A 24,497-nucleotide genomic window follows, 5' to 3' on the forward strand; every position below is an offset into this window, starting at 1 on the left:
AAAGTTTGATTTATGGAGAGACCTCTCAGAAACAGGTGGGTCTTTATCCTGGATTTAAATAAACTAAGTGTTTCAGCTGATTTGAGGCTTTCTGGGAGTTTGCTCCAGACATGTGGAGCATAGAAGTTCAACGCAGCTTCTCCATGTCTAGTTCTGAGTCTGGGAACTCATAAGAAACTGGATCCAGGTGACCTGAGGGTTTTGCCAGGTTCATACTGGGTCAAAAGGTCTCTGATGTATTCTGGTCCTAAACCATTCAGAGCTTTATAGACCAGCAGCAGAACTTTAAAGTCTATTCTCTGACGAACAGGAAGCCAGTGTAAAGACCTCAGAGCTGGACTGATGTGGTCCACTTTCTTGGTCTTAGTGAGGACTCAAGCAGCTGAGTTCTGAATAAGCTGCAGGTGTCTAATTAAAGACAAGTTCACAGTCTGTAACAGATCTGGCTCCAGAGTTCTTGAGACCTTTTTGAAAAAGTCTGTGGGCAGGATATCCAAACAGCAAGACCATCTGGTACCTGCCTTTTAGTCATTTCAGAAGTTAGAAGTCAGACTTATGAGGATGCCTCGTTCCACCACTACGGCCCTCGTCTGTGGACCATCCTGCCAAAAGAACCTCAGGGCTGCAGAGACTGTCTATGTTTTTAAAAAGAGGCTCAAGACTTTTTAGCTAAGCTTATGGCTGTAACTTATTTTATTTCTTTATTTATTTTATTTGTTTTATTTAGTCCATTTTCATCTATCTATTTATTATTTTATATATGTTTTTAACTTATGTACTTATTTTTGTGCTTATTCTATGTTTATTTTTTATGGTTCTTTATTGTTCTTTTGGTTTATTTTGATTTTTATTTTGCTTCAGTGTTTTCCTCATGGGGATCCTTCATATTGGGGGCGATGCCTATTTGGTCTGCAGGAGATCGTCCTGGCTGGGGTGGTTGGGGGTTCTGCACTGCAGACCTGGTTGTGGTGTGGAGCCCCAGCCTGCCCTGATCTGGGAGGTTTCCCATGGTGATGCCCTCTGTGGTCCTTGGTGATGCGGCTTCTGGAGTAGGCGGATCCCCAAGATGTTGTTTTCTCACCTCAGAATCAGGCCAGATGTTTATGTCCAGTTTTGTTTTTATATTGATGTTTCAGTTGTGTTGTGTATGTGTGCTGTGTGAGTGTGATGATTTGTGTGTGAGGAAGAGAATATCAACGTCAAAGTCAGCTTTATTGTCAGCTCTGCAGCATGTACAGGACAGAGAATTTAAATTGTGGTTCTCTCAAACTTCGGTGCATGAAATACAAGAATATAAGCCAATAAACAAATCAAACAGAACAAGTTCCATCACTGAGTAAATTTACAGACGAGGCAGATTACAGTCAGTGTGATATCTTTTTATGGTCATAGAGCAACAGCAGACTGAGTTTGCTTCTTGTCTGGTTAAGCTAGTTAAGCTGGTTAAACTGATTAAAGTGGCTGTGTGCTTGTTCCTGATGGGGTAAAAGGTCAGGTGATGATGGATGGCGTCAGAGTCCAGGGTGGGTGGAAGGGGGGCAGCATCCTGACAGCCTGGTGGAAGAAGCTGTCCCTAAGTCTGCAGGTCCTGGTCCTGGCCCTGGTCCGCAGGCTCCACAGTCTCCTTTCTGATGGCAGCAGACTGAAGAAGCTGTGTGGCGGGTGGGTGGGGTCTTCCTCTATGCAGAGGGCTTTACGGGTAAGGAGAGGTGGAGATGTTTGCAGGGAAGGGAGAGAGGCAGCGACCATATTCTCAGCTGCTCTCACGATGTGTTGAAGGGTCTTCCTGCAGGACATGGAGCAGGCGTCGTACCACACGATGATGCTGCTGGTCAGGACGCTCTCCATGGTGCCTCTGTATAAGGGCACATGATGGAGGCCTGTGTGACATGCACACCCAGGAACTTGGTGCTTCTCACTCTCTCCACAGTAGCACCATTGATGGAATACATGGAACACCAAAACCAAGTAACCATCACAGTGTACAGAAACATCCGCAGAATTTGGACTGGAGACCCCTAGGTCACAATGGGAAACACCTCCCAAGGTGGTGGAGAATAAGAGGGCTAAGATCCTGTGTGACTTCCAAATACAGACCGACAAAATGGTGGTGGCCAACCAACTGGACATTGTGATCATGGATAAGCAGCAAAGGAAAGCCGTAGTGATGAATGTAGCCATCCCCAACCATGGAAATATCAAGAAAAAGGAACACAAGAAACTGGAGAAATACCAAGGACTTAATGTGGGGACTGGGGAAAGCCTGGAAGGTGAAGGCAACAGTCTTACCAGTGGTCATCTGAGCACTGGGAGCCGTGTCCCCCACACTGGAGAAGTAGCTCCACCAGATACCTGGAGAACCATCAGACATCTCCACCCAGAAGAGTGCAGTCCTAGGAACAGCTAAGATACTGGAGAACCCTCAAGCTCCTCCTTATATACATATATATATATATATGTATATATATGTATATATATATATATACATATATATATAAATTAATTTTTCTTTTAATCGTGTAAAGCATTTTGCTCTGCTTTTGTATGAGAAGTGCTTTGTAGATAAAATTTGATGTGATTTCATTACTGCCCTTGCTAAAATGTTTATTAATTAAATATTTTTTAGTTAGTTTCTGACCAAACAAAGAGAGAAACTTTATTGCTAATTTAACTGGATTAACAAATACTTATATTTGAGTGTTTTTACTAAAAGTTGCAAAGTTGCTGGAAGGTAGAATTTAGGCGCATGTAGAGTGCTCAGTCCTGTGTTGGTGACCAACAAATGTATTTATTAAACAGGCCATGAATTTGAATGTTTTTCTATAATGTGGTAAAGTGTAAAAGGTCTCATACAAAATTTACTTTCTAAAAAAAGGTTTTTTAACAATCATATGTGTCCTCATAGCCTGTGTATGAAGGCGAAAAATAAAAAAATTCTGTCTACTCTCTCACCTGCTTGCTCCACTTTTTAGCGAATGTGTGTGCAAATGGTTAAGTCGGAGATCTTTCCCTCTGTGACCTCACAAAGGGAAAAAACACGCCCCCAGTAGTGGATACTGCCATTGACCCCTTCCTGAAAACAGACCAAATTACGCGTGTAACCGACACAGAAGACGGATGAAACGGTCTGTCTGCATATCCATCTTCTGTGTCAAGCATTAATGGGCCTTAAGGCCACTGGTCACTGCTCTGATCTCAGCTGGACCTTCATCCGATAAGGTTTGGGAGTCAGAGTAATTCCAAAAATGGGAGTAAAGTCTGGTTCTCCAGCATCTTCAGGCCAGATGAACTTAAACTTCCTCAGCAAAGTCACCAAGATGAGGAAGAGCTCCATACGAGCCAGACCCTCTCCCAGACACATCCGAGGACCTGAGACATGGAAAACATGTTAAAATCAACAGGAAAAGACTTGACTCCATCTGAGCAGGTGTCATCATTTTATCCCAACATACCTGTAGAGAAAGGCATGAAGGCCTCTGGTTTAACAAACTCTCCCTTCTCATTCAGGAAGTTTTCAGGGTTGAACTCATGAGGGAACTTCCACTGTCCCTCCTCGCTCAGGACTGAGGTCAGGTTCTGGATGATCATTGTACCCTGAAGAGAAACCAAGAGAACATAAAACCATAAATGACTCTCTTCAGGTTTGGTCTGTCTCCTACGAAATTTTATGACAATAAAATTAAAAATACTTTATTTATCACAGGGCAATGACTGCTGGCAGAAACGATCTTTGGTACTTTTCTGTCTTGCCCTGGACAGTGGACGAAACCTCACACTGAGTACACTGTTTCTTCAATGTGTTGTGTAAAGGATATGAGGAATCAGCCATTATTTTCTGCAACATCATTTGTGGACAATCAACTCCATGCAACTTCAATGTTATCCCCAGCAGTAAAAAAAAAAATCTTCTTAAAAACTAACTTGGTAGTGAATGTCCTGAAAAAAACTGATTGTATCTAAAATGATATTCAGAATTGTTGGACCTGCTATAGTCTGCTGCCACCATGTGTACCATTATAGAGTGGAAATATGGCTCACCCTTAATCAAGCTAGCTCACCTTGGGAATGGAGTATCCCATCAGCTCGGTGTCTTTAGTTGTGCAATGGAAGACGCTGAGAGGAGCAGTGTTGGCGATCCTCTGGATTTCATGGATCACAGCCTGCATGGAGAGATTTTATCACGAATCTGATTATAAACTACATAATACAGACTGTCAGATATGATTAGAAAATTCCAGATCAATTAACATGTTGACAACAAAACAAAAGACTACACATATGGTGATTATGAGTGATTGTAAAAACCACGAATTTATTATATGACTTATTTCATGTCATACTAACAGACATGTCAGCGAAATAACAAGGATTTAGCAGAAACCTGACATTATGTACAGAACCTGCATGTACGGCATGTTGTTTCTGTCCTCAAAACTGGGTCGATCCTTTCCCTCCAACACCTGGTCGATCTCCCGCTGACACCGCTCTGAGGGAGAATAATAGCATCATATATTCATATGTTTTACTTTACAACTCATTAAAATACTAACAATTTATGACAGGAAGTTACAGGAAAAAGATATGAAGATGAACAATGATGCTCTAAACCAATAGCAGAAAGAAAAGAAAACATGGGGAGAATTATTACAGCTAACAAAGGAGATGGGAAGAAAAAGTATTCCCTGCTCCATCCTCAGCCCTTTCACCTCTTTAGCCCAACCGTTTATATCCCATAATACTACAATAATCTCATGCACCAGCTTAGTGTACCCTAAACCCAGAAACAATAAGTGAAATCACCCAACACAACATATGTCTTCCTGATCTAATGCCTCTGTAATAACCATTTATTCTCATGTAGGTGTGTAGACATGCCTTGTATGTGTGGGTGGTTCATCAGGTAAAGGAAAGCTGTCAGCAGGGTGTTGGAGGTGGTGTCAGTTCCAGCGATGTAAAGATCCAGGGACATAGATATAAGTTCTTCCTCTGAAAATGAAGAATCCCGGCCTCCTCTCTAAAACAAGAACAGAGATAAATGTAAATTAGAACCATTACAATGCAAAGGAAAAACTTATGACTGAATGAATCTATGCCTCTCTGAAAAGAGGAGAGTTACTATTAAGGATGTGCGCAAAATGGCACAGAACCGCTGTTTTTAAAAGTCAACTATTAAATAATTGGATGAGCGTTCTGTTTCAATATGCAGAGACATGGGCTGTGTCCGAATGTGCACCTTACTCCCCACATAGTGCCCTATATAGGGGCCACGCCATCTTGTAGGGGTGTCCGAATGTCCAGAGAGAAAATAGAAGGACACTCAAAATTACCCACAATGCATCTAGAAAAGTAGTGAGCATCGATGGTCACTGGACTGGCCAAAATGCATTGCGGGCAGAAGCTCAACATGGCGCAAGGAGGCAAAAATATCAAGCGGAGCAAAATGACCTAGAAATGTAAGTATTTTATTAATCATATTCAATATTTGAGTGTTGTTAATGCATTGAAATAAAAAACAACTTGTGATCTGAAGGGTTTTGGTCATTGTGACCACGTATATGACCCAAATAAACTGAGGATAGTCAACGATCGCATTCAGCTTTTGTTAGCTTTCCATGCATCTGCTCAGCGATGTTCATGACATTTTCTAACACTAATTATTAATTAACTGCTTATTAGAAAATAAGTTGGGCACAAGTTTAGGTTATGTTGTAGCATATCATATATGCCGATTTTTGTCTTTTTAGAGAAGGATGAGGATGAGAAGAGGCTGGTCCACCTCCGTGAGAAAAAAGTAGGGCACTCAAAATTACCCACAATGCATCTTGAAAAGTAGTGAGCATCGATGGTCACTAGACGGGTCAATATAGACCACAATGCTTTGCAGGCAGAAGCTCAACATGGCGCAAGGAGGCGAAAAAATTGAGCGGCGCGAAACTCCCTATAAGCAAACAAAGAATAAAATACAACATAAGGTTTCAAAATAAAAACATTTACACACAACTTTGGATTGGATTTGGAATGATGTCTTGATGTATGTTGTGGTTGCCGTGGTGACGGCTGGTAGTCACATGGTTTATGGCGCGGAAAAAATAGGCAGCTTGGTGTCCGAATCGCCAAACGAATGAGTGCACTATGTAGTGTGTTATATAGCGTGGCCCTATGTAGTGAACGAGGGGTTAGGGAGTAGGGTGGACATTGGAACACAGCCACTATCTGCTTCTCGCCTGCTATTTGCTGGGACAGGCTCCAGCTTCTCGGCGATCTTCAACTGGACTAAGCAGTGTAGAAGCTGAATGAATGAATGTTTTGTTACCATCTTTAACACCACACCGTTCTTCTAGTTCCAGCAGAGTCCCATGTCTGCTTTTGCTATTACTGACAGCTGTTCTGAGATCAAGCCTGGACCCAGTAGGATTCCTGTGTTAGTTAGTAAAATAAGGAATCGAACACGATCAGTTTGTGGGGTGAATCGATCTAATCTGTTAACTATACCTTGTATAACTCAGAATACAACAGAGACCAGTGTAAATTTCATAAAGCTGCTGTACTTAATGTTAGATCTCTGTCCAACAAGTCTCTGTTGGTTAATGACTTCATCATTTCTCACAGTTTAGATTTTCTTTTTCTGACAGAAACATGGTTAACAGAAGATACAAGTGCTACAGTTCTTAATGAAACAGCACCCCCTCATTTTAGTTTTATGAATAAATGTCGAAACGGGAGGAAAGGGGGAGGAGAAGCTGCCTTTTTTAAAGATACATTGCAGTGTTAAAAGATTCCATTTGCTGATTTTACTTCTTTTAAATATCTTAGTTTTATTTTAATCGGCATTCCTAAAATCCTATGTCTAATCATCTACAGAAGTCCAGGACATTGTGCAAATCTGAATTATTGTCGGTTATCTCTACTGATTTTAACCATTTCATCTTAACTGGGAATTTTAACATTCACATAGATAACATGATGGATGGTAAGGTCAAGGAATTTTCTTCCATATTGAACATGTTTGGTTTGTGGCAAAATGTTAAAGAACCGACCCACATTCGAGGTCACATTCTGGACCTGGTTATTTCAAACTGTGTTGATATTTCTTCTGTTGCGGTCACTGACTTGGCCTTGTCTGACCATTTTTGTATTTTGTTTGATTTACTGATCACTCAGAATGTCCAACCAACCTGCTTCTCCGTTAAGAAGAGGTACATTAATGAAAGAACAAGTGCTAAGTTTGTGGAGGCCATAGCTATGTTACCAACAACCAGTGCAGTCAGTTGATGGACTCCTGAATCATTTCAATCTCAAAGTCTTGAATGTAATGGATGCTGTTGCACTGATAAGAATCAAGAGCACCTTGAGCAAACAGAAAACACCATGGAGAAACACCACTGTGGTCATGAGCCTAAAAAGAGAATGCAGGAAACCTGACCGAGAATGGCGGAAAAATAAACTTAAAATTCACTATGAGCTGTACAAACAAAGCCTGCGTAACTATAACAATGAGCTGTGCAAGGCCAGAGAGCTGCATTTATCTAAAATGATTAACAGGAATGTCAACAATTCTCTGTTTGCTATGAGTGAAAAACTTACAAATCCTCCTATACTGATTAGCCCAGAGCTCCTTTCCACTGAGAAATGCAACCAATTTGCCAACTTTTTTAGCCAAAAAATTAAAACAATTAGGCAAAATATTAATTCCACACAGTCAAACAAGGAAACTAGTCTGTGTCTAAAACCCGGAAATAATTCTGATGTTAAGTCGCAATTTAAAATGGTTGATTTAAAAATCCTACAAGAAATAGTTTGGCATTTGAAATCAACAACATGCACTCTGGACATGATACCATCTGACTTTTTAAAAACAGTTTTTACCTCAGTAGAAAGTGATCTCCTACTTATAGTTAGCAGCTCACTGGCATCAGGCATTTTTCCCAAGTCACTAAAGATAGCTGCTATTAGGCCACTCCTAAAGAAAAGGACTCTAGACACCTCTATAATGAACAACTATAGACCTGTCTCAAACCTCATTTATTTCAAAGATTATTGAGAAAGTTGTATTTCACCAGCTTATTGACTTTTTAAATGAAAGTGGAAATCTTGATAAATTTCAGTCCAGCTTCCGACCTCATCACAGCACTGAAACAGCTCTGGTCAAAGTGTTAAATAACATTAGGTTGAATACTGATTCTGGTCAAGTATCAGTCCTGGTTCTGTTGGATCTCAGTGCTGTGTTTGATACTGTAGATCACAGAATCCTGTTGCACAGGCTGGAAAACTGGGTTGGACTTTCTGGAGTGGTCCTTAACTGGTTCAGGTCCTATTTAGAAGGCCAGAGTTATTTTGTTACGATCAGCAGCTATGAATCTGAGCGAGTGGCCATGACTTGTGGAGTCCACCAGGGGTCAGTCCTTGGACCTCTTCTGTTCAACTTGTATATGCTCCCTTTGGGTCAAATATTACAGAACTATAGCATTAATTATCAAAGTTATGCAGATGATACACAACTTTATGTGTCTCTGTCACCAGATGACTGCAGTCCAATAGACTTATTGTGTCAGTGTCTGGACCAAATAAACACCTGGATGAGGGAGAATTTTCTACAATTAAATTAAGACAAAACTGAGATTATTCTGTTTGGTAGCAAAGAGAAGAGGGTCAGCACTGGTAAACACCTGGAGACTCGGGCTTTTAAAATCACCGACCAAGTTCATAACCTTGGAGTGTTGATAGACTCAGACCTGACTTTCAGCAGCCACATCAAATCTGTCACTAACAAGCTTTTGACCAGCTCAGAAACATCAACAGAATTAAAAGTTTAGTCTCCCAGAAAGACTTAGAGAAACTCATCCATGTATCTCCATCTCCAGTAGGCTTGATTACTATTATGGTCTTTCAACAGGACTTCTTAAAAAGAGCATTAAATATCTGCAGCTCATTCAAAACGCCGCTGCTAGAGTTTTAACCAGGACTAAGAGATCTGAACACATCACACCAGTTTTGAAATCTTTATGGCTTCCAGTCAGTCACAGAATAGATTTAAAAACCCTTCTGATTGTTTACAAATCCCAGAATGGTTTAGGCCCAGAATACATCTGTGATATGTTCAGAGAATATAAACTAGCAGAGCTCTTAGATCCAAAGACTCTGGTCAACTAGTCCAGACCAGAGTCCAGACTAAATATGGAGAAGCAGCATTTAGCTGTTATGCTGCAAACAAGTAGAACAAACTGCCAGTGGAGATTAAACTTTCACCAAATAAAATCCAGGTTAAAAACATTTCTTTTCTAATGCGCCTATGCATGAAATCTGCATGTTAACGTTTTTTAACTTATCTTGCTTTTAATCATTTTAATGGAATTTATTGTTTTATTGTGATTATGTGTTGATGCCTTTTACTATTCTAAATATCTGTAATGCCTTTGTTTTATGTAAAGCACTTTGAATTGTCCTGTATATGAAATGTGCTATACAAATAAACTGCCATGTCTTGCCTTGCCTAAAGGGTAGAGAGCTAACCCTGAAGCTAGCTGCTGCTAGCTGCATGGTAAAGTGAAGGGAGCTAAATCTGAAGCTAGCTGCTGCTTCATCCAGGAGGAATCAATTTTCCTCCACCAAACCTTTTAAGCTTCATAGGTGTTTCTGTCTGAGTTTTCACTGATAGTGGAGGCAACAGACCAGAGCAGCTCGGTTACTAAACCTTCTAAGAAATGTTGCTTCAGGAGCAAAGCAAAAGGACCAGACTGAAAGATGAGGAAAATAACTGGTTTTGCATTTGTTGAATGCTCCTGTGGGTGCGGTATTTAGTTCACCTGACATAGCAGCTGCCATAAAACACAGCCAGACCAGGTTTGATACCGACATCTCCCTGACTCACTTTCTCATCTACCTGCTGGACATTAAAGGACACTAGAGCTCACATTATGTTAAATATGTAATAATATAAATAAAATATAAAAAAACACACTTATGTATGGAACACACACATTATACAAACAACATCTCACCTATGGTTCACAATTTTCATTTGGAGATTTTTTTTTTTTTTTAAAGAAATAATTGACAAATTGATTTTGAAAGGCCTGACTAGTTGACTTCAAAAATGACCTAAAATGCCCATCCCTAGTTACTATGGTAATATACAGTTTAAACACAACTTGTAGATGGTAGGTCAAACTCCGCATACTTACTCTATCCAGTTCATCCAGATAGCAGTCAACAAAATGTCGTGGCTCTCCAGGGACTCTGGTCATCTTGTGCTCATTTACCAAATGTGTCACAATATTAACACAGGTCTAAAGACAATAAACAAAGACCAAATAAAACAAAAACAAATTTAAAACTAAACTTCTGAGGTTAAATTTTTGTTTTTAGTGACAAGTTCCTATAGCAGAAATATATTATTATAACTAGATTGATGGATGGATAGATGGATGGATAGTTCCAGCATGGGGGTGTTCATAAGTATGTTTGGAAAGACACATGCCATCAGAGTAATTGTTTCATATCTGTGACTTGTATAGTAGAAAATATGGAAGATTGATCAGAAACTGATCACTGATGGTGGTTTAGATCAGCTGGTGGGAGAAAGTGCCTTCCAGACTCAGTGCACTGAAACCTCTCGGCCTGGATGCTGTTGGATTATTCTGGCTGAACAAGGTGCTTCAGGCTTGTCGGAATAGGAGAAAACCCCTGGTTCTTAGACTTTTACTGTCATGAGGGCTGGCCTGCATCACCTGCAGCTCACGCAATCAGGTTCATCTGCTCCACCTGAGTCTCATCAGCACTCACTCTCCTCACCTGTTCATCAACCTATATAATCCCTCCTCAGTGTCTGCTTCCCTGCTAGATGGTCATTACTTTCCCTGTGAGATACCCTGTAGTAATCATTGTCTTGTTCTAGATCTCTGTTGCCGACCTTGCTGCCACTCACGGACTCCCAGTTGCCTGATCCCTGCCGGACTTTCCTGATCTCTGCCTACCTGGATTTGACCTCTTTCTGAACCGACCTTCGCTTTCTGCCTAGCCCCACTTCCTGGACCTGGTTGCTGCGCCTGCCGTCAACCTGCTCCCTTCCTGCCTCTACTTTTCCAACATCAAATAAACTGTTTAAACTCATCACCGTGTGTGGGCTGAATTTCCGGGTCTTCTTGAAAACGATCATTACATTTACAAGCAGTCAAGGATGGATGAAGATATTCTTCATAATATTCTTCTTACCTCATAATTCTTAAAGGCCTTCCTGAATGGCAGTGGCAGTTTGCGAATCATGGATAGAGAGTTATATATCTGTACAGAAAGACACGCCATAGGTTTTAATCAGTCATTTCCAAAACAAAATAGGAGAATTACCAAAATCTACTTATCCAATATTTATACCTATAAACATATGCACACAGTCTACATATAAAATGAATGTAGCCCCTGAGACTGAAAAGTGAAGCTATAACCATGGAACTCTAAACCTGCAATGTTTGTAGTGGCGAGAAGATGTATTGAAATGAAACAAATAAGGGGTCTACTTCTCACTTCCTTTGAATTTTGGTGAGATTTTTGGGTCAGATGTGGTACCTCTAAGACTCACCATAGCCCATGGTCCATTGATTACTCTGGTATTCTCATAAAAACACCAAACAATTGTTTTAATTGTCTCATCATCATACTCGTAGCGTTTACCAAACAGAACCTGGCAGATGATGTTAGAGGCTGCATTATGGAACATGACCACAGGACTTAGAGTGTTTCCTGCAAATGATAAAACAGGCTGAAATATGGTAGCATTGCAGGGGATTTCTAATTAACATATATCTGTCCACAGGTGACATACCAATGCTGGTTTCAAGTATTTTTATAATGTATTGAACCTCATCATGGATTCTATCCTCCATTGACTTCTTTCCCAGACCAAAGTTCCTTAAAGTCATCAGAGCAAAGCGACGATGGTCCCTCCAACTGGAGCCATAGTCGGCCAGCAGCACTCCTGATCAACACATAAAGCAAATATTTCTTTACTATGGGTAGATAGGGATCATTTAGCCATTACAGCATTTAACTCATCGGTTAATGCCCAAAATCACTGGCAAAAGCATGGCAAGATGACATCATGGTAAATGTTAAATACATTAACACCTATCTCAAATTAACCCAGACTGCCGCCATTAGAGAAAATATGAATTTCTTCAATAAACTGAAGACTACTACAGCCATTTGCTTCATCTTGGTATCTAAAGGTATGTTTCCAGGGTCAAGGTTTCTAAATAATATTATGATAGATGGGGCTGGACAGTGGTGTGGTGATTAGCACCGCAACCTTCCAGCAAGAACGTCGCTGGTTCGACCCTCGGCTGGGGGGAGGCTCGAACCTGGGGGGCGATGGACTTTCTGTGTGGAGTTTGCACGTTCTCCAGCTTCCTCCCACCATCCAAAGACATGATGTTAGGTTAATTGGTCACTCTAAATTCCCCTAGGAGTAAGTGTGTGAATGGTTGTTGGCCCTGCGATGGACTGGTGACCCGTCCAGGGTGTACCCTGCCTCTCACCTGTTAAAATGCTGTGATAACCTTAGGTGACCCTATTCCTTGGCAGAGGTCTGCACTCTGAGTTCTTCTGGTTTAATAAAGATGCATAAGCAACACAACTAATGAAAGAAGTATAAAGTAGCATGGTCTCATTAACTGTGATGAACTTTACAGACATACATTTTTTAAAACTTTTCTTTTTTTTTAAACTCTTTGGAAAAGTCTTTTAAAATTGTTCATAGTTTGTTTGCTAATTTGATCTACCTCATCTTGCATCTGTTTCCTCTTTCTACATCCATCCATCCATTCATCCATCCATTTTCTTCCGCTTATCCGGAGTCGGGTTGCGGGGGCAGCTGCCAAAGCAGGGAAACCCAGACTTCCCTCTCCCCGGCCACATTCACCAGCTCATCCGAAGGGATCCTGAGGCGTTCCCAGGCCAGCCGAGAGATGTATCTGTCTAGCGTGTCCTGGGTCTGCCCCGGGGCCTCCTTCTGGTGGGACGTGCCTGGAACACCTCACCAGGGAGGTGTCCAGGAGGCATCCTAACTAGATGCCCAAGCCACCTCATCTGGCTCCTCTCGATGTGGAAGAGAAGCGGCTCTACTCTGAGCCCCTCCCGGATCACCGAGCTTCTCACCCTATCTCTAAGGGAGAGCCCGGCCACCCTGCAGAGGAAACTCATTTCGGCAGCTTGTATTCGAGATCTCGTTCTTTCGGTCATTACCCACAGCTCATGACCATAGGTGAGGGTAGGAACGTAGATCGACCGGTAAATCGAGAGCCTTGCCTTTTGGCTCAGCTCTCTCTTCACCACGACATTACTACACGTTTAGTCTTATTAACATCTTTGATTATTTGTCTCCAAAAAACAAATTTTTGTTTACTTTTGCAGGTATTGCATTGTCCCTGCTGGGCATAAGCTAGACAATGGAATTAAGGCACATTACCATTTTTTTCATCCATCCATCCATTTTCTACCACTTATCTGGGTCGGGTCGCAGCCAAATTCACCATCTTGTCTGGGAGGATCCCAAGGCGTTTCCAGGCCAGCCGAGAGATGTAGTCCCTCCAGTGTTTCCTGGATCTTCTCCAGGATCTCCTCCAAGTGGGAAGTACCCAAAACACCTCACCAAGGACGCGTCTAGGAGGCATCCTGACCAGATGCCCGAGCCATCTCATCTGGCTCCTCTAGATGTGGAGGAGCCCCTCCCAGAAAACCAAGCTTCTGACCCTATCTCTAAGGGAGAGCCCGGCCACCCTGCGGAGAAAACTCATTTCGGCCGCTTGAACTTCATATCTTGTTCTTTCTGTCACTACCCTGTCACTACAAAGTCCGCATCACTGCAGACGCCGCACCGATCCACCTGTCGTTCTCCCGCTCCATCCTCCTCCCACTCGTAAACAAGATCCCAAAATACTTTAACTCTGCTACTTGGGGCAGGATCTCATTGACAACCCAGAGAAAACAGTCCACTACAGTCGGGGCGGCAGTGGCTCAGGCGGTAGAGCAGGTTGTCCAATGATCGGAAGGTCGGCGGTTCGATTCCCGCTCCCGCAGTCATCTGTCGTTGTGTCCTTGGGCAAGACACTTAACCCTCCTTGCCTCCAGTGTTGGCATCGCTGGTGTATGAATGTGTGGATGAATGTTCGGTGATGGTCGGAGAGGCCGTAGGCGCAGACTGGCAGCCACGTTTCCGTCAGCTTGCCCCAGGGCAGCTGTGGCTACACATGTAGCTTACCATCACCAGGTATGAGTGAGGAGTGGATGAATAGTGGATTCACACAATGTAAAGCGCTTTGGGTGCCTTGAAAAGCGCTATATAAATCTAATCCATTATTATTATTATTATTACTATTTCCTGGCTGAGAACCATGATCTTGAATCTGGAGGTGTTAATTCAAGCTGCTGCACATTGCTCTAGCGAGAGCTGAAGATCATAGTCCAATGAAGCCAACAGAACCACATTATCCGCATAGCGCAGAGACCCAATCCTGAGGCAACCAAACCAGGTCCCCTCAATGCCTCGGCTGCACCTAGAAATTCTGTACATAAAAGTTATAAACAGAATCGGACAAAAAGGGCAGCTTTGGCGGAGTCCAACCCTCACTGGAAACAAATCTGATTTACTGCAATGTGGACCAAGCTCTGGTACCTGTCCAGACACCTTGTACAAAGGGGCCTGCCCCCCCCCCCCCCCCCCCCCCCCCATTCCCACTGTACACAGTGTTTATAGAGCACTGTTTCCCCCTCTTCAGCCACCAGAAGGTGGACTAGAATCTCCTTGAAGCCATCCAGAAGTCATTCTCCATGGCCTTTCTAAACTCCTCCCATCCCCGAGTTTTTGTGTCAGCGACTGCCAAAGCGGCATTCTGCTTAGCCTGCCAATACCCATCAGCTACCTCCAGAGTCTCACAGGCCAAAAAGGCCCAATAGGACTCCTTCTTCAGCTTGACAGCATCCCTCACTGCTGGTGTCCACCAACAAGTTCAAGGATTTCAGGCGCAACAGGCACTGACGACCTTACGGCCACAGCTGCAGCTGGCCGCCTCAACAATAGAGTCATGGAACGCAGTCCACTCTGATGCAATGTCCCCCGCCTTTCCCAGGACATGTTTGAAGCTCTCCCAGGTGGGAATTGAAACTCTTTCTGACAGGGAACTCCGCCAGACATTCCCAGCAGACCCTCATAACACATTTGGATCTGCCAGGCCTGACCAGTATCCTCCCCCACCTTCTGAGCCAACTCACCACCAGGTGGTGATCAGTTGACAGCTCTGCCCCTCTCTTCTCCCGAGCATCCAAGACATGCAGCCGCAAGTCCGATGATATGACTACAAAGTCGATCATTGAACTGTGGCCTAGAGTGTCCTGGTAGAAATGTGGTCAGAAAAACATCCTCAATGATGGTGATCGGTGATCACTGAAATGTTTGGTGGAATCGGATGGAAGAAAAACAGCAGTAGAACTCAGGACTATGTTTAATAGTGAAAGTTAGAATGTTTCCACATGAACATGTGAAGGAACTCAAGAGATTGGGGCTGAACAGCTGTGTAGCCATAAGAAAACCACTAATCAGTGAGGCTAACCTGAGAAAAAGGCTTCAGGTTGCTAGGGTGCATAAAGACTGGACTCTGCAGCCATGGAAGAAAGTCATGTGGTCTGATGAGACCAGATCTACCCTGTTCCAGAGTAAAGGGAGTATCAGGGTAAGAAGCAGGTTCATCCATCTTCCCTGGTGACACGGTGCCAGGATTCATGGGGCTCAGATTGTGAAAGAGTGGTTCAGGGAACAGGAGACATCATTTTCACACATGGATTGGCCACCACAGAGTCCAGACCTGAACCCCATGGAGAATTTTTGGGATGTGCTGGAGAAGGATTTGTGCAGTGGACAGACTCTCCATCATCAGTACAAGACCTTGGAGAAAAATTGATAGATGGAAATAGAGACGATGCCACAGAGAAGCTGTTGGAATCAGAGATAAAGGAAATCTAACCGGATAGAGGGTGTCAATTTTTTTTTTTTTTTTCTTTATGGTGACTTTCTTTTTTCTTGGCCCAGCTGTATATAAATGTTATGTTTCACAATTTTACAATAAAGCTATCAAATTATTATGTCAAAAGGTCCAAATATTTTATTTTTTCTTTGTGTGGCAGCAATCTGTTTCCATATACTCTCTCTGTGGTCTCAGGTCATTGTGATCTAATAATTAATCTGCTCTGTGATCTTCTACCTCTCCTCTGGGTGACATCATTCATCAACCGGTCTTGGGGTCGTCCAGCGTAATCTGCCGCCTTGATCACCATGGCCTCCTTCATAGCCTTCAGCCTGTTGATAACGACAGCTGGTTTGGGACCAATGAACAGACTGTAGACGTTTCCATAGGACTGTCTCAGCTGGAAGAAAACAAGATAAGATGAGCAGCCACAAGAAAACTTGTTAGTCTGGTACAGTCTAGTCTAGTCTGCAAATGAAGTAAAACTTATTTTCCTGAAAGAATTGAGGTTTGTTTGTTTGTAAAATATGTTCTGTGGTTCCCAAACTGGGTTCCATAGTTATAAACGGTTGTTTTTTTACTGCTTGCAAAACAACAAATATATGAAAATACCAATAAAAAATAGACATTTCAACATCCAAATGAAAAGCCAAATCTGGGATGCCAATTCATCCCAGATATGCATTGTCCCATTTTAAATAAATAATTGTAAGTTATGTAAGCAAGGCAAATTTATTTGTCTAGCACATTTTGTGTACAAGACAATTTAAAGTGCTTTACATAAAACATTACAGCAGGGTACACAAAGCAATGCAAATGCATTAAAATAAACAAAGATTAAAAGAAATAAAATCAATTAAATAAAAACATAAAGAAAAACATTAAAAAAAAAGTAGATAAAATGCAAGATCTAAAGTTCCAGTGTAGGAAAAACAGTATTAAAACATGATCAATTTAAAAATTCCAGCTTAACAGAACCAGATCCAGATCTGGACTCTAAATAAACACTAGCGAAATGCAGCAGAGAACAGGTGGGTCTTTAACCTGGATTTAAATAAACTGAGGGTTTCAGCTGATCTGAGGCTTTCTGGGAGTTTGTTGCTGACATGTGGAGCATAGATACTGAATGCAGCTTCTCCATGTCTGGTTCTGACTCTGGGAACTGATAAGAAACTGGATCCAGATGACCTGAGGGTTCTGGTAGGTTCATACTTGGTCAAGAGGTCTCTGATGTATTCCAGTCCTAAACCATTCAGAGCTTTATAGACCAGCAGCAGAACTTTAAAACTTTAAAATCAGCCAGTGTAAAGAGCTCAGAGCTGGACTGATGTGATCCACTTTCTTGGTCTTAATGAGGACTTGAGCAGCAGAGTTCTGAATAAGCTGCAGGTGTCTAACTGATATTTTAGGTAGAACCTGTAAAAACACTGTTACAATAATCAAGCCGACTAAAGATGAACGCATGGATTAGTTATTCCAGTTCCTGCTGAGACATCAGATCTTTTACCCTTGATATATTCTTAAGGTGATAGTAGGCTGACTTTGTAATTCCCTTAATGTTTTTCTCAAAGTTAAGGTCTGAGTCCATCAATACACCCAGATTTCTGGCCTGGTTGGTGGTTTTTGGGTGTGTAGACTGAAGCTCTGGTGACCTTTAATCATTTCTCTTTGGCTCCACAGACATTCACCTCAGTTTTGTGTTTGTTTGACTGAAGAAAGTTCAGACACATCCAGTCATTAATCTCTTCAATGTATTTACCAAAAGCCTGTATGGGGCCTCGGTCTCTTGGTGACATTGTAATATATATCTGTCATCTGCGTAGCTATTGTAACTAATTTTGTTTTTCTTTATGACCTGTGCCAGTGGGAGCATGTAGATGTTAAACAGAAGAGGCCCCAGGGTGGAACCTTGGGGAACTCTACACGTAATTCTTGTCTGCTCAGATGTAAAGCGCCAGAGAGGCCAACCCAGTTCTCCTGTCGTTTAAGCAATATATTGTGCTCGACTGTATCAAATGCAGCACTGAGGTCCAGTAAGACTAAAACTGACATTTTCCCATCATCTGTATTCAAACATATGTCATTAATGACTTTGGTCACAGCGCACTCCTGTCATCTTAGTCGTTAGGTTTAAGCTGGTAATCTGCGCTGTTTAACATCAATCTTCCCCTATTCTTGGATCTGCGACAATATCAAACGTGTGCTGGGTGGGATATGAGACAAACTTTAAACCAGTACATCTGGATGAGGTGTTCAGAGAATGGACTTATGTCTGGTCTGGTTGTAAAATCACAACCAGACCAGACATAAATAGCTTCATACAACTTAGTGAAACTTACAGCTTAAATAAAATGAATTTTTATAGATATTTAAAGCTGAGACACCATTTTAATAAAAACATAAAAATTGCAGGGGAGTATTCTGAGGATGTGTCTCACTGACATATTTGTTAATACTTATAAAGGAAGGGTAGATAAAAAGCGAATTTCTAAACTCATGGGTACAATCATACAGGAAGCACTCCACCCAATATGTTTAGAACAAACAGGAGAAAGAAGCAGATTTCCCACTTACTGATGAAGGTTGGTTAAGTCTCTGTCAGACAAACACCAGCTCCCTTGGAGGAATTTTCCTGGAAGACTGGTAGTAGATTTTTCATTACCCTTAAAAAGAAATCATTTCAAATGGCAAACCTGGATCTGGTAACTGCTGGAGACAATGTGGCGACACTATGGCTAATCATTATCACATTTTCTGGAAGTGTCTGGCAATTCAACCTTATTGGGTAGAAATTTTGACGAAGATTAAAAGTTAATGGGTTTTGAGATTAATTTTTGTTTTGCTGCAATATACTTAGTAAACATCAGAAGAAACAACTGAGATAAAACTTTCTTAAAAAATTATTTCTGGCACGTAAAAAAGTATTAACTAGAAGATGACTGGACAAGGACCCAGCATGCTGTTGGAGAATGATCAGACATAGTACAGGATATCTATAAAAGGGAAAGGGTTACATTTTATACAAGACTCTGTAAAGAAAGATTTTTAAAGATAATGGTTCAATTGGTTATTGAGTATTCAAAACGATTGTGGAGTTAAGTTTCTCAAGATGTTCGGGCTAGGCTGGTGGCTAATCCTACTCCCCCAGCCATACCATCTATCCTTCTGGCATACGTACAATCACTGGACAATAAAATGGACCATATACGACTGCTGAGGTCAGCAAATCGGACAGTGAGTAACTACTGTGTGCTTGCTTTCACGGAAACATGGCTGAACGACAACATTCCCGACTCTGCTATACAGCTGGAACAGCTAACATGCTACCGAGTGGACAGAACCCTCGTAAACGGAGGAACGGCGGGTTCTGTGTTTACAGGAGTGCAGCACTTAATGAACTGTACCAGGCCATCATCGAACAACAGACAGCACACCCAGACGGCTTCACCATCCTCGCTGGAGATTTTAATCATGCTGATCTCAAGACTGTCCTTCCAAAATTTCACCAGCATGTTGTTTTACCCACAAGGAGAGACAATATTCTGGACCTGGCCTAGACTTCACACAAAGGGGCATACAAAGCCACCCCTCCCCCACATCGTACTCTCTAAACACCTCACTGTCATGCTAATGCCAGCATACAGATAGAGAGTGAAAGTCACCAAACCAATTCAGAAGCAGGTAAAAGTGTGGCCAGAGATGGCCTTCTCTCTGCTCCTCAAGACTGCTTTGACACAACAGACTGAGAAATGTTTAAGTAGGCAGCTACTTACAACAACCATGCAGACACTGAGGAGTACACAGACACTGTGATCTCCTACATTACCAAGGGCATCCATGATGTGACAAAGAGCATCATTACATGGGCTAACCGGAAGCCATGGCTGACAGGGGGACATCCACAGGCTGCTGAGGGCCAGAGACAACGCCTTCATAGCCAGGGAGTGAGCCAGTTTGCGATTAAGCTCCTGCAACGCCATAGTCTGATTGTTCACAGCTCAACACACACCAGCACAGAAGTCCAGCAGCTTGCCAGTGGCCGCCAACAGTGCCCGAATTTTGCGATACACCAGGAAACTGCCTGCTCCAAACAGCAGAAACCCAGTTATCATGAATCCAAATGTGTACGTCCTCAACAGAAAGAAGCGACAGACACAAGAGCTTCCACACCCCTCGGGAGTTCATTACATATCCAGCCGCAAACGTTCCGCCAGGACAAGCGGGCTCCCCTACACCCGTTTTGTGGTTCAAATAAATTTGGTCAATTGCGTTGAGAGACCAGCTGATCAGATCCATGGTTCAAGATGGTTCAGATTTAGAACAGAAATGCAGAGAGAGGCTCAGATAAGACAGGACAAGTGGCAGGACAGAGTGTGAGGATGGAGAGAGAAGAAAAAGCATCCACCTCTGTCGAGAGCAAGAAGGAAAAAATGTTATGTCTTCACCGTGGGACAGTGGGAAATGAAATCTCGATTCCTTTGTTTGTCTTGTACATGTGAATAAAATGACAATAAAGCTGACTTTGGCTTTGACTTTAATAATGGGGAAAAAAGAATGCTTGTTTTCCTCCTACCACATCTTCCTTATTTAATTTATGATAACCAAGGAGAATGACCGGTCTTCTCTCTTGGTTCTCAACTATACAACAGTATGTAAAAGGGCACACAAACATGTGTGTATGTGTTTGTGTATATATGCATATATATATAAATAAGAATTTCCTCATCTGGATGAATAAAGTATCTATCTATCTATCTGTCTGTCTGTCTGTCTGTCTGTCTGTCTGTCTATCTATCTATCTATCTATCTATCTATCTATCTATCTATCTATCTATCTATCTATCTATCTATCTATCTATCTATCTATCTATCTATCTATCTATCTGTCATGGTTGTGCTCTGTGTGTGTCTGAGTTTGCAGGTAGGGTGGAACAGGTTGCCATGGGGACTTAGGGTGGAATCTGGAGCTACAATTGACACCACTTGCAGCTCATCATCTGGCTCGTTATCCTGCTAAACTCCCTGCTATTTAGGGACAAGCAGGAGCTCCAGTCTTCGCCAGATTGTCTCTCATTACTGCGGGCACCTTGTTATTCACACCTTGGAGCTGACTAGCAGCTATGGATCAGGACTTCTCTTTCCACCAGCTCACCACCTAAAGTTTGTGCCTGCCTGCTCGCCCTGCCTGCCACCTAACTCTCTCACTGCAACTGGAGATCCTTCCCTGGCTTTACCCCTCCACCGTCATGCCACCACTGGATCCTAGTAAGTTGTTGATTTTGCTGTCATTTCCTACACTTTTCACCAGATCCACACTAACCCTCTGTCCTCTCATAGGAAGAGCTTCCTGGACCTGGACCAAGCTTCTCACATTAATTATAAATAAACACTTTTCATTTCCTCCCTCGACTCACGTGTCCTGCATTTGGGTCCTCCTTCCGTGCTACGGTCTCCGATCGTGACAGTATCTACCTGTCTGTCTGTTATGGAGTACATTTGCAATAATTCCTTGTGGCATTGTCTTGTTCAGTTGATTTTTATGTTGTTAGTAAAATATAGTGTATAAAACAATGATTAAATGCTTCTTTTTTTTTTTTTTTGCTTCTGTGCGTCCTTTCTTTTCATTATCTGCAGTCTATTACGGGTCGTGGGTAAGCTGGAGCCTATCCCAGCATTTAGCAGGTGAGAGACAGGTACACCTGGACAGGTCATCAGTCCATCGCAGGACCAACACAGCGACAAACAACCATTCACACACACACATTCTCCTAGGGAGAATTTAGAGTGACCAATCAACCTAACATGTCATTAGATGGTGGGAGGAAGCTGGAGACCCTGGAGGGACTCCATGCATACATGGGGAGAACATGCAAACTCCACACAGAAAGGCCACCGCCCCCCCAAGATTAAACCTCCCCCAGCTGAGGTTCAAACCAGCGACCTTCTTGCTGTGAGGCTGCGGTGCTAACCACCACACCACCATATAACCCCAGTTGCAGATGGCAGCTGCAATCTAGGAATTAAAAATAGTTCAAGTTCTGTTGTTTAAACTCAAATTCTGCTCATGCAGGACTGGGTTCAATGGAAAGTTTTGCTCTTACACACTGAGCCACTGTTAGAATTCTGGATGTTTTATTTAAAACAGACACAACAGACATTTTATAGCTGTTATGTGCTTGTTATGTGTTGGATTTCTACCTGGAAGTAGCCCTGAGCTGAACTCTGAAGCTGAAGTGATACGTGGTTCCAGACATGCAGCTCTGTAGAGGCTGCCTTAAGCATCAGGGTGTTAACATATGTTCATTTTGTTCCTATTCCCATAACACGCCTCAGAATGAACGTGTGAAGTCTGCTGTTCATGACCTGCAACACTGGTTAGCTTTGTTTACAAATGTGCAGTCAACTTTACACAAACACAATACACACATGCACAATAAAAATGCAATGTACATTATTACTGTACATATTGTAAATATAGAATTTTTAAAAGAATTTATTTTCTTTTATACATTTATATACTTATACATTTTTTAATGATTTTTGTAGCTTTACTGTTTCTGATCCCTTTCTGTTGTGACATTTTCCACTGGGGATGAGCAAATGTCCTATCTAATCTCATCTTATGCAATCAGCATGGCTGCTACTGGGTGACTGTGTTCTCGTAGGTAAGCAGTGGAAAGTCTCTACTTGCTTTTAGTCTACTCTCTAAACACACTAAACTTAGAAACAACAACAAAGCTGTTAACAGATTTTATCACTTAAACTCATATCAACACACTTAACAGCAAAAAAACAACATGAATAACTGCAGAAGTTTACCCTCTCAAAGTCCTTTAAAGGGTTCTCTAGGTTCAGGTGCAGCAGGTTCCCCAGTATGGGTAGGACAGGGGGTCCCGGTGGAAAGTTCTTGGGCCTCCGAGACTTGAATTGGAGGACGATGAAGCAAACACAGAGCCATAACAGCAGTATTGTAACAAACATGGTGTGATTTGGACTGAACTGCTGAGACCAGCTGTGACACATTAATGAAAGGTAAAGCTGAGCCCTTAGCTCCGCCTTTTCTGGCTGTGTACTGTCCTTGTCTGGATGAAAGGTGACTGATGCCTTCAAAGAAAAAAACAGGGGAAAAAACTGCTTCCTGGTTCTCACAGGTGACCAGTCCTCAGTCCGACATGTCCTCTTTTACCCCGACATGTCTTCTTTCACCTCGACATGTCGTCTTTCACCCTGACATGTACTCTTTTCCAGGTCATCTGGGAGGGATTCTTAAGTGTTCCTAGGACAGTCAGAAGACATAGTCCCTCCAGCATCTCCAGGTCTTCCCCGGGGTCTCCTTTCAGTGGAACTTGTCCAGACCACCCCACCAGGGAGGGTTTCCAGGAGCCTGTGAAAATACGCACTGATATGATGCTATATAACACTGAAATATTATGGCTGCAGGCTCATCTACCTCACCCGAAGCCCATACTCCTAGGTTGCTGTTACAGATCACTGTAGTGGAATTTATTTATCAAAGATCACACACTGAGTGAGAATCAAACAAGGTATTTTAATTAAGAGCTGTACAGGCAATGAGAGTCACGTAGTCAGAGAGATCTGCTAAGTGAGTCTGACGAGATACATGCGTGTTTGGTTTAATATAGGCCAGAGCATGAGCTGATAACATCGAGGTCGAATGTCATTGTAGTAAATTCCTCAGTGCTCTACATAGCCTGGTACAAGGTAGGGAAAATGTTAAGGAGTGAAAGGGGGAAGGGAGAAGCTCACTAAATTCTTATCTAAGTACACAGACATACAAAGTGTAGACTACAGAATATAAGGGTATGTGTATAAAATTTTCCATTACACCACCTAGCGCTAATAATGAATATCTTGATACTGTTGTGGGTCAGGATTTTTACTTTATGGGAGATTTTAAAAGATTGTCAGCTGCCCTCTGCCCACCCTGGAACACAAGATCACATCCTGCTGCCCCCACACACCCTGTTAGATCTGTTGCCCTCTGGAAAGTGACAGCAGGCTGACGACCAGATGTTTCCCCTGGGCAATACAAACTGCCAACACCCATGGACTCACACACAGACAGTCTGCCATAAATCCCCCACCCAGCCAGTTAAAGAAGCCCTGAAGAACAGTTAACCTCCAGCCAATCTCCTCCTGTTTTCGCCACCTTATTTACAGGGCCCATAGCACCTTAAAATCTTAACTCATATTTTTGTCTTTTACCTCTATTTTAAGGGAATATCTTTTTTATATTTTATAATGCACATTGGCTCTGAGTGAACACCCTTATCTTATCATCCTTATCTTATCTTAACATTGTGTCAGGAAGCCATGAACATGAGGACCCAAGTACAGGCAGATGAGGCAGAAGGCGGTCTGGTGCAGGTAAAAGGTTTCAATGCACTAATAACTTATAAAACAAAAGACTATGAAACATGGAAAACAGACTATAAACTAAAGTCCTAACACGTGGCATGAACACAT

At 42.2% G+C, this 24,497-nt stretch overlaps 1 protein-coding gene across 2 annotated transcripts in view; it reads right to left on the reverse strand.

Annotated features, from left to right (window-relative positions):
• Window positions 1–23,458, reverse strand: part of LOC121646945 (cytochrome P450 2F2-like) — a 44,397-nt gene extending 20,939 nt beyond the window's left edge. The window contains exons 1-11 of one of the 2 annotated variants that reach the window (XM_041996086.1): window positions 22,830–23,458; window positions 16,248–16,410; window positions 11,819–11,971; window positions 11,576–11,736; window positions 11,212–11,280; window positions 10,182–10,286; window positions 4,876–5,014; window positions 4,401–4,486; window positions 4,059–4,160; window positions 3,453–3,594; window positions 3,170–3,369 (exon numbers count right to left, since the gene is read on the reverse strand). In XM_041996086.1, the coding sequence (XP_041852020.1) occupies window positions 3,182–3,369; window positions 3,453–3,594; window positions 4,059–4,160; window positions 4,401–4,486; window positions 4,876–5,014; window positions 10,182–10,286; window positions 11,212–11,280; window positions 11,576–11,736; window positions 11,819–11,971; window positions 16,248–16,410; window positions 22,830–23,033 (1,512 nt within the window). In that variant the 5' untranslated portion in view covers window positions 23,034–23,458 and the 3' untranslated portion in view covers window positions 3,170–3,181. Of the gene's footprint in view, window positions 1–3,079; window positions 3,370–3,452; window positions 3,595–4,058; window positions 4,161–4,400; window positions 4,487–4,875; window positions 5,015–10,181; window positions 10,287–11,211; window positions 11,281–11,575; window positions 11,737–11,818; window positions 11,972–16,247; window positions 16,411–22,829 lie in introns of those variants that run through there. The other variant, XM_041996085.1, reaches the window with a different exon arrangement.
• Window positions 23,459–24,497: the final 1,039 nt, after the last annotated feature.

This window comes from Melanotaenia boesemani, chromosome 10, assembly GCF_017639745.1.
Source record: "Melanotaenia boesemani isolate fMelBoe1 chromosome 10, fMelBoe1.pri, whole genome shotgun sequence".
Classification (NCBI taxonomy): Eukaryota; Metazoa; Chordata; class Actinopteri; order Atheriniformes; family Melanotaeniidae; genus Melanotaenia; species Melanotaenia boesemani.